We start from the raw sequence: 10,248 nt of genomic DNA on the forward strand, positions 1-10,248 counted from the left end.
AATGTCTAGGAGGGTTGGGCTGAGCAGAGAAACCTGAGCAAATTATGAGACCTCAGCAGACTGGATGAGCACCTGGGTTGAATGGGTGTGGCTTCTGAGGGGAGGGGCCAAGTGGATGTATGCGTTGTCAATTCTGACTGCATCTGAAATTAACTAAAACACAAGCTGCTGGACAAGCCTTCAAAGGATTCTTTTGGATTAGAAGGGGAAGATCCACCATAAGGCAAGGCAGCGCCTTCTGGTGGCAGCTCCCTAACAGGACATGGAAGGAAACTTTTTTTGCTCGTTTGCCACTAAACCCATCTAGGATCCCAAAATACACAATACACAGGAGGCCAGCAGCTCTCCAGGAGTCCTCCAGGCCCTCAGTGCCAGGCTGGGACTGCTGAGACATGCAGCCTTATACACGGAACAGCTACCAGATTCTTGGCCTGTCCAGTGTTAGTCATTGTCCGGCTACCCAGAACACATCCTGTAAGCCAGCCTAATAAATCACCTTGCATGTACAACAGTTCTGTTCCTTTGGAAAACCCTGACTTGTCCAGCAGCCCGTTGTCAGCTTCAGCTATGTGGCTGGTGGGTATGATTCATCACCTGGGAAAGTCTTAAGGCTATTACACACGTGCTGACGATCACTTCTGTCTGCCTGGGGCTGTAGCTCTTGAGTCTTGAGAGTAAATGTTCTCTGCTCTCCCCAATCTTCGGGGACAGTAGTCGCTCCATTTCAAGATTGAGAGGTGTCAAGGGGCCTCTGACTTCCAACCCCTCATGGTCAAGAAACAATCCTAACAGCCTTAGGTGAATAAATTCTAAGATGAGAGCCTGAAAATGACCCAGAGCTGCAGTAGTCAAAGACGAGCAATACCAAAGCGGCCTGCCCCTAGCTGCAACAGCCTTAGGTGGATTCTCTCATGCTGCCCTAACTAGCCTGGGTCTGACCACCTAAGAAGAAATCGAATGGAAAGGTCCACAATGTTACCACACAGGTGGCTAAAGCTGTCCAACAAGGCCAGACCTGCGATGGGGGTGGGGGTGGGGGTCTAGAGAAATCTGGGTCACCCATCACCAATCTTCCTTGCAGGTTCATCCTTGTGCCCCCTGTTGGCCCACTGAATCTGTCAAAATCAAGACCTATCTTTTTTCATCACAGTCTGTAAGTCTGAGGAAGAGTGGCCTGTGTGTGACCACAGGTGAAGAAGGGCTAAGCATGGCTAAGATACAGGCTAGATTGTTGGGGAGGTCCCCTGCCCCAGACCTGATAGCACTGACAATTCACATCAGACCCATGCTGCCTGCTGCCTGACCTAACTCCACCCTCTGGTCCTTCACACAGGGACTCTTGTCTTGGGCCCAGCAGCTCTTAGGAGCTAAGTAAGTAGCAGCCAAGGGGCAGTGGGTCCCAGGCCAGGCCAGGAAGGCTACACTGTGGGGAGGAGAAGGCTGGCCCAGCTTCTGAGTCCAGGCTCATGAAAATCCATTTTATTGGTTTCTAGTCCAGCAGGGACACATGGAGGTCGGGCAGAAGCAGACAAGATGTTGGTCTGGCCTTTCCCCAGGGATGGACATGGGCCCTACTGGACAGCAGCATGGAGGATCCTGGCAAAGAGGTCAGCATGTGGCTCAGGTGGCTGGATACTGTCCTCAGTTCTTGGCGAGAACTAGGGGTGGTGACCACTGACTGAGCATCACCAGGTGAGCACCTGCTTGCCCCGCGCCTTACTTCCGGGCCTGCTCATAGTTGTCGGTGAACCAAGTGCAGGTTTCCTTCACAGCTGCAGAGACAGACAAGGGAGAGCCAGTAACTACCCTGCCCCCCAGGAGATAGAGAGTGTCCCCTCCCCCCATACCCTAAACTATAGTGTCCTGTTTCTCAGTGGGGAGAGGCTCTGTAAAGGGTCTGGTGACCAAGCTGGCAAAGCAACAGACCCCATGGTCCCAGTACAGAGGCTAAGACCTCAGCAGGGAACCGGGAGAAACAGCTGTTGCTGAAGCCAGGGGCTAACTGGCAAAAAGCCTGAAAGCAGGTTGGGGTGGTTAAGGGTTGTGGAAGGGACAGGAACTCACCCTGCTTGAAGGGTGTGAAACGGAAGTCGGGCAAGTAGGACCGCAACTTGCCGTTGCTGGCTGTCTTCTTATATTGCCCATCTGACTTTGTTGAATCAAACTGGATGCCTTGGTCAAGACCATAACAGAAAGAGTACTATTTCCCCCACCCCCTCACCCTACCCCCCGCTGCCAGGGCAAGCACCACCAGAAACAAAATGGTGTTATGTTAGCCATCCGACATGGGAAACGGGAATTACTCCTCCACACTGTCTCACCAGCATCCCATCACCAGAGCCAAAGGATACAGTGACTTCCCCACTGAAGTCCATGGCCTCCACTACAGCCTCAGCTGCCTCCTTGATGGACACTTCATCTTCCTCACCCACTGTGGGGAACCATGGGCCAGCAGTCAGTCAGGCCTCCCTGTCCAGACCCCCTAGGGGCATGTCTGCTCCCACTCCTCAGGGTAGACGCAGATCCTGCCCTGCTGTAGGAGAGGCAGCTGCCGGATGCCCACCTGAGAGGATGATGGGCTCCACCTCACTGTACTCCCGAAGGACCCAGATGAAGAGCCGGGCGAGGTCCTGGAGGTCAAGAGGTCAGGTCAAATCCACACATGAGTGAGCACTAAATGCCCCTAGTGGGGAGGCTGGACCGCTGTTCCTGCTCCCTTGGGAGCACAGCCAGGGCTCACCCTGATGGAGGTCCCTCACTTAGGGCACACTTTCTCCTACTGAGCCTAAGTTGCACTCTTGGGGACTTGGCAAGGTTCAAGGATGGTTTCCTAGGTCTCCACACAGCTTTACTGGGAAGGCCATGCTCCCCCCCCAACCCCCCAAACATACCAGTGAGTAGATGAACTGCCTTCGCGGCTTCCCTGTACCCCACACCGTCAGGGCCGAACCACTACCTATGGATGGGGCGGGTGTCAGAGCTCTGTGGCCAGGCCTGGTCCAGTCCCCTGCCCACCCCACAGCTGAGCATGAAGCCCCCACAGGCAGGTAACCTGGGCCAGGCGTGTGCCGGGTGGCTGCACTCACTCTTGGCCAGGTGCACCTTATGGATGAGGCCGGGTAGCACGTGGCCATCTTCGATGTTGAAGTTGTCATAAGGCCCAAAGACATTGGTAGGGATGACGGCGGTGAAGGTACAGCCGTGCTGCTGGAAGTAGGCCCTGTGGAGGCACAGTGTCTCCTCATACCATCCCCAGAATGTGCCCCTAGTGTCCCCAATTCCTTCTGAAACTGGTTTCTTTCTTTCTTTCTTTCTTTCTTTCTTTCTTTCTTTCTTTCTTTCTTTCTTTCTTTCTTTTTTTGAGACAGGGTTTCTCTGTATAGCCTTGGCTGTCCTGGAACTCACTCTGTAGACCAGGCTGGCCTCGAGCTCACAAATCCGCCTGCCCCTGCCTCCCAAGTGCTGGGATTAAAGGCATGCGCCACCACGGCCCGGCTGAAACTGGCTTCTTAAGAATGACATAAATGAGGCAGCAGGAAGGCCTCACTAACCCCAGGGTCCGTCCTCCCCTCTCCAGAGAGGCCTGGGCAAGACCAAGAGGCAGCACCTGTTCTGCACGTCAATCATCCTCTTGGCGTATGAGTACCCGAAATTGCTGCTGTGAGGCGGCCCGTTGTGGATCTGGAGGAGGAGGAGATGCACTGAGAACCCCCATTTCTTGGTTCTGACCACACCTTCAGGGGCCACCCCAGGAGGCCCCGCGCCTCACCATTGTCTCGTTGATAGGATAGGTGGTCTTGTCAGGGAAGATGCAGGTGGACAGGCAGGAGACCACCTTGCGAGCGCCCACCTCGAAGGCCGAATGCAGGACGTTGTCATTGATGTGCACATTTTTCCGCTGTGGTGGGCGGCACAGGTGGGTCAGGCTGCCCGTGGAGGACCCGAGCTCTCTCCTGATCCTCCACACACAGACATGGCTCAGATATGAGCGCCATCTGTGCCTATGGATTTGAAGCGCTTCTAGAATAAGGCTAAGCCTCCCTGCATTGACCTCATAGAAGCCGCCATCCCCTAGGAAGGACCACCAGGAGGTCCTGCCCTGCGAGTGTGGGTGAGCGCAGGGTAGGTGGGTAGTAGAGATGCAGAAAACTTTAGGTGGGGCTCCCACTACAAGGGACACGCCTTCCTTCCACTTCCGACTCGTGAGGAGTCAGTGCCTTGCCCTGTGCCTCTCTAGTTCTCTTCCCTAAACATATATAAGGCAAATTGGTCTAAGAACAGGAGAGGTAGAGACCACGCAGTTTGCTGAAAAGACTGGGATGGGCAAGAAGTGCTTTGGGTGAGAGTCCTGGGGCAAAATCTGGTGGGAACCTTTGTATACTGCAGTGTCTAGTCAGGCCAGCTAGATCAAAGCCACTGACTGCCCAGAGGCAGGTGGGCCGATTCTCAGGAGCACGGTGGGCAGAAGCAGAGCTCTTCCGTTTTGCCCCTTCTCCTAAGGCACATGCTACAGACATTCCAACATACAGGAGTGGTTGGTAGATTCAGAGGGCTGAGGAAACCAAGCCTGGGAGTACAAGAATCTGGCAGCCTGGGCAATGATGGAGCACGCCTTTAATCCCAGCACTCCAGAGGCAGAGGCAGGCAACGAATCTCCGTGAGTTTTGAGGCTAGTCTTGTCTATAGAGAAAGTTCCAGGACAGGCAGGGCTACAACCATGTCTCAAAAACCAAAACAAATCAACAAAAACCCCAAAAACAAAACAAAAAGGGAGAGAAAGAAAGAAAAATTTGGGGGTCAGAGAGATGGCTCAGCAGTTAAGAGCACTGGCTGCTCTTCCAAAGGACCAAATCCCAGCACCCACATGCTAGCTCATAACTGTCTGTACCTCAAGTTCCAAGAGACTAGACATCCTCACACAGACATACATACAAGCGAAACACCAATGCACATTACGTAAATAGATATAGACAGACAGACAGACAGACAGACAGACAGACAATCGAGCAGCCAAGCAAGCTCAGTCCTAGATACATAGTGCGGTGTGCAGGTTTCTTTCAGCTTCTCAATCCTGCAGGTCGGCACTTGGCCAAATGTCCCCAGGGCTGTGCAAAACCATCCCTCGGGGACTTCTCGGGGGTAAACCTGTGGAAGTTTCAAGAACCTAGGCTCCTGGCTCCCAACGCTTGTTGCCCCCGGAGCACTCCAACTTACCCAGAAATCCAAGTTGTATTTGATATTCCGGAAAAGGCCGCCTACCATTGCGGCGAGATGGATGACGTGGGTGGGCTGTACCTTCTGGAAGAGTGCTTGGGTTTGGGCTGCATCCCTGAGGGAAGCCAGGATGTCAGGGGAGGGCTAGGGAGGCCTGAGGAGATCAGGAGTTTGGGGCTTGGGCAGTGAGTATAGAAACTGAATGGGTCCATGGCTGGAAGGGCAGCCACAGAGATAAGTAGCTAAGTTCAGGGCTTTAGCAACTGTCGGCTGTGGGAATCCCGGAACTACAGGAGGATGTTTACTTAAGAGCACAGCCAGCAACCACAGCCTGTCACCTGGCAGGGAGGACCCAAACTCGGGGTAGATTATTACTGCTAGGCTCAGGAACAAACCCGGTCAGGTTATTATTCTGTCTGGAAAGGGAACCAAGAGGAGGAATTGGGTCTGAATATGGTCGCAACTTACGTCAGATCTGCATCTTTGGAGGAGACAAACACCCATTCCTCTCCAGGCAAGCCGGCCCCATCTGCAACCACCTTCTGGATGGCTCTACCCACCAGTCCAGAACCCCCTGTCACTAGGATCCTCATGGATCCATGGGGTTCGCCCATTATGGTCTCCACCTGGAGGGCCAAATGGCGTAAGCTAAGGAGGATGTAGGATGTGCCGTTTTCCCTACCCCATTCTCCTTGGCCAATGGCAGCAGGCACAGAATCAAAACTTCCAAGGAGGAGCGACAACAGGCTGACAGACACACCCAACTCTGTTCCCCCTGGAAGTCCTTTGCCCTGGGCATTATAGCTTCCTGCTGGCCGCCATCACAAACAAAGCAGCTTGGTTCCAACCCATGACCCTACTAGGCAGAGGAAAGGTACACCTCATCCCTACGACTGCAAAATTAGGGCTAGCAGGTCCCTGCACAGATCATAGCGGCTGCTTCTCCCCAACGTTCACCCTACAGACAGACAAGGGGCGGTGCTCGTACTTGGAGTCCCGTACCCACAAGTGCTGAGCTGATAGCCTACGATCTAAGAAAGCCTAGTAGTTTAGGGCAGGGTGCACCGCTGGACGGCCTCAGGACGCTGGAAATTTGTTACGGTCCCTGTATGGGGGCTCTGAACCAGCCGCATGGCTCCACCGCTACCAAGATGAGCAAGGGCCCGGGCCCCAAGCTCCTTGGTTCCCGACCCAGCCCAACCCCACGTAGACCCACAATGCGAGACGTACTCTTACGGCCCTGACCAGCCTGCGAGATCCCCGGGTGCTGTGCCGAATCCAACTGTAAGTCTCACCTGCGATGGGTTCCACCAGCCCAAGAGCTACTTCCGGTGCACAATTCTCCAGCTACTCCCGGTTCAGTGGAGGGGGCGAGGCCCTCCCGAGGAACTCTGGGAAATGGAGTCTTTGTCACGCGCCAGCGAGGCGCGGGCCCTTCTGGGAAATGTCTTCTGGGCTTCACGGCCATCTGGGAAACCGAGTCCTGTGGGCGGGGCGGGGGTGGTCCCGTTTCACCGCTGGAACTGCATTGCAGAGGACGAGCTGCCCACCTAGACACACTGTAGTGGTCAAACGGACACAGGTCCCTCAAGGGACTAGTGGGCTGGCAAGGAATATCCAGTTCTTATCCTGCAAGGAAAACCACTTCCCATTAGCCGGTCTGCGTGTCTGAGTGGCCACGCGCCTGGCTGAGCCAGCATCCCTCACCAGTTGTGTGTTCCAGCCAAGAGTTCACAGAAGACTCGATTTCTTTACCTAAATTGAGTATTTTAAAGCAGTGAATAAAATCTCTTCTAACTCGACAACATCTTAAAGTGTGTTTCATAATGAAAAATTAAAATATCAGCCAATGTTGGGATGGTGTTTTTAAAGATACTTAACTCCAAGCCTGTTCGTCTGAGTTTGATCCACTCGGATCCACTTAGTGGAAAGCCAGAACTGACTTCCACAAGTCGTTCTCTGATTTTCACGCTCACACTGTCCCACACATGCACCCATACATACAAACTAAATGATGCATTAAAAAAAAAAAACCTAAAAAATATTGGTTATGAGGAGGTAAGTAGGACAGCAGATTATTCAGTTTAGCTAAGTTTATATGTATATCAACTGTGATAGTAGTGTTAATTTAAAAATAGAGACACAGGCTTAAGAATACACACACAGAGTGTGGTAGAGCACACTCTACCTTTAATCCCAGCACTCGGGAGGCAGAGTCAAGCAGATCTCTGAATTTGAGGCCAGCCTCTTCTACAAAATGAGTTCATCCCACTGAGCCTCTTCTAATTTTTTAAAATTTATTTATTTTATGTATATGAGTACACTGTAGCTGTCTTCAGACACACCAGAAGAGGGTGTCAGATCCCATTACAGATGGTTGTGAGCCACCATGTGGTTGCTGGGATTTGAACTCAGGACCTCTGGAAGAGCAGTCAGTGCTCTTAACCGCTGAGCCATCTCTCCAACTCGCCTTTTCTCATTTTTATGTCTTTTAAATGACTCATTGAATTTAGTTAGTGTTTGCAATTGTGGACCAGAGTCTAGTACAGCTGTTACCAGCCCCTTCCAGTGTTGAGGAATAATTCTATTTTGAGTAGCCTAGTTACTTAGAATTTATTCCACAAAAGACAAATTCATTCCATATGAAACCACAGCCTCTTTAAAATGCCTCAGATCTATCATTTCTTTTTATTTTATCTTATTTTATTTTATTTTATTTATTTTACGTGTATGCACTGTAGCTGTACTGATGGTTGTGAGCCATCATGTGGTTGCTGGGAATGAAGGTTGCTTGCTCTGGCTGGTCCTGCTCACTCTGGTTGGGCCCCGCTCCAGCCTAAAGATTTATTTATTATTATATCTAAGTACACTGTAGCTGTCTTCAGACACGCATCAGAAGAGGTCATCAGATCTCATTACAGATGGTTGTGAGCCACCAAGTGGCTGCTGGAATTAAACTCAGGACCTTTGGAAGAGCAGTCAGTGCTCTTAACCACTGAGACATCTCTCCAGCCCTAACCCTTACTTTCAAAATGGGCTGTTTCACCATACTGTCCTCCTGCTTTTTTAGACATCTCTGACCTGCCTACCCTCTGGCATAGTTTCTTTCCTCTTTCCTTCTGCAGAAAACTTCCTTCTCTTGCTCAGTCATGGGGACTGAGCCCTTTTGTTCTCCATGTTCTGTCACTTCTTGCCCTCCCCAGCGCTTCTGTTTCCACCTGCAAGTTTTCCAATTGCATAGCCACTCTCCCAACTTTTTGGAGACAGAATATAGGAAGAAAAAAAAAGAAACAAAACAAAACAGGAAACCCCTCTGGTAGCAAAGCATTGGGATATCTCAGCAGAAGCACCCACATCTTGAAAAAGAATACCCATTTGAAGTGGAAGTGTCTGGATATGTCAGGTGACACAGACTCATGTGGTGTTTGGCTGAGGTGACACCTGTGGCAGGACATGTGGCATTTGGAGAGAGTATAACTAGGACAGTGACTGTGCCTGCATAGCTAGCTCTGCACCGCTTTGTTGGCCTCTTCTCTTTAGCTTTGCTGACCTTTACTTCCTTGGCTAATTATGACTTAGTTGAGAGAGGCATGGCAGAGACCATTTTCTGTGTCCCCTGCTGGTCCTGGTCACTCCTGCTGTCTTGTGATGATTGGTCGAGGCCTGGAGCTTTTTACTAGATTGTGCCACTGCTGAGGTAATGCTGAGCCCGCTAGGAGCCTCGGGGTCACTCATCTCCAGAGCAGAAGTTGCTTTTGGACCCGGCTGGCAAGGTATGCTGGGAGCCTCAAGACTGGTTATCTCTAGAGTGGAGATCTAGATCCAGAGTCTGTCTAGGAATCCCTGGGCAATACAATATTGTTTAGTCATAATAAAGTTTTACCATAATCCTTTACACTGATCCTCCTGATGTGAAGTTGAACAGTCCCCTGAGGGAGGAGGGAGGATGATTATAGAAAAGATGGAAAGAAGACTCAGAGACAAAAGGTAGAAATTGGGAGGGCTGCAGGTCTATACCAGGTCTATATTTCTCATAGTTTTTATATACTTTACAGTATCATGGGAAACTAAGTCACAAGCCAGCAGGGACATTGGCTGATGTACATAGGATATATCTCTTCCCATCCGGAGGCTTCCCTGTTCCTTCCACCAACATTAATAGAACATTTAGCCCCTTTTCCTTGAGCTTCAAGTGTAGTTCCTCTTATCCATTCCATGCATCAGCAGGCCAGGAAATCTGCCAGCAGGCCCTCACCTGCCTCAACCCTGCCTAACAGACAGGCTTTCACAGAAGCAGGAAAAATGGCGCCCAACAATCTTAACCCCACCCTGCCTTTTTGAGCCAAGATGTTATTATGTAGCTTTGGCTGGTCTAGAACTAGCTATGTAGAGCAGGCTGGCCTTGAACTCACAGAGATCCACACAAGACATGTGCCCAGCTACTAATAATCATCCTTCAATGCTTACCTTTCCTCTAAACAAGGTAAGATACAGAAGGCAGGATGCAGGGATCCTGACTCCTTAATCAACAAGTACTAGATTGTAGTACCTAGCATCCTAGAGTGGAGAGCTGACAGTTAAGCAAGCTAAGCAGCCCATCTCTGGCAATCGAACTACCCTCATGATAACTGTAATGCTTTTCTTTTTCTCCATAAGACAGGGTTGCTCTGTGTAGCCCTGGCTGTCCTGGAACTTGCTTTGTTAGACCAGGCTGACCTCAAAGTCCAGATCCACCTGCCTCTGCCTCCTGAGCGCTGGAATTAAAGGCTTGCACTGCGGTCATCACCAACAACTGTTGGGTTGCATATCTGCCGCTCAAGGAAGGCGGAACACAGTTCAGTGCCTGTGTTCTCCTGGGTGAGAAACAGCAGGGGCTGGGATGGATGCTGTGTTTCTCAATCTCCTTTGCATCCAGACGCCACTGGGGACTGTGAGGGGTTCAGAACGGTGGTCCACCTTTCCCCTACTTTCTGTCTGCCTTTCCCCTACTTTCCAGGCAGAAACAGGATGGTTGACTCCAGGACGGGGTGGAAT

The 10,248-nt window shown here is 51.2% G+C and overlaps 1 protein-coding gene across 2 annotated transcripts; it reads right to left on the bottom strand.

Moving 5' to 3' along the window:
• Positions 1 to 1,459: 1,459 nt before the first annotated feature.
• Positions 1,460 to 6,607, bottom strand: Tsta3 (tissue specific transplantation antigen P35B). Of its 2 annotated transcripts, none has more exons than XM_021183278.2 (11): positions 6,510 to 6,607; positions 5,683 to 5,840; positions 5,215 to 5,329; positions 3,770 to 3,898; positions 3,608 to 3,681; positions 3,087 to 3,220; positions 2,892 to 2,956; positions 2,564 to 2,630; positions 2,352 to 2,431; positions 2,065 to 2,164; positions 1,460 to 1,772 (listed from the first exon to the last, which is right to left on the bottom strand). In XM_021183278.2, the coding sequence occupies exons 2-11, from the start codon at positions 5,826 to 5,828 to the stop codon at positions 1,717 to 1,719; spliced, it is 966 nt and encodes a 321-aa protein (XP_021038937.1). In that variant the 5' UTR covers positions 5,829 to 5,840; positions 6,510 to 6,607; the 3' UTR covers positions 1,460 to 1,716. The 2 variants fall into 2 exon arrangements, with proteins under 2 accessions (XP_021038937.1, XP_021038936.1); XM_021183277.2 differs by having other exon boundaries at positions 6,445 to 6,553.
• Between the last annotated feature and the right edge of the window lie 3,641 nt (positions 6,608 to 10,248).

This window comes from Mus caroli, chromosome 15 (assembly GCF_900094665.2).
Source record: "Mus caroli chromosome 15, CAROLI_EIJ_v1.1, whole genome shotgun sequence".
In the NCBI taxonomy this organism is placed as follows: Eukaryota; Metazoa; Chordata; class Mammalia; order Rodentia; family Muridae; genus Mus; species Mus caroli.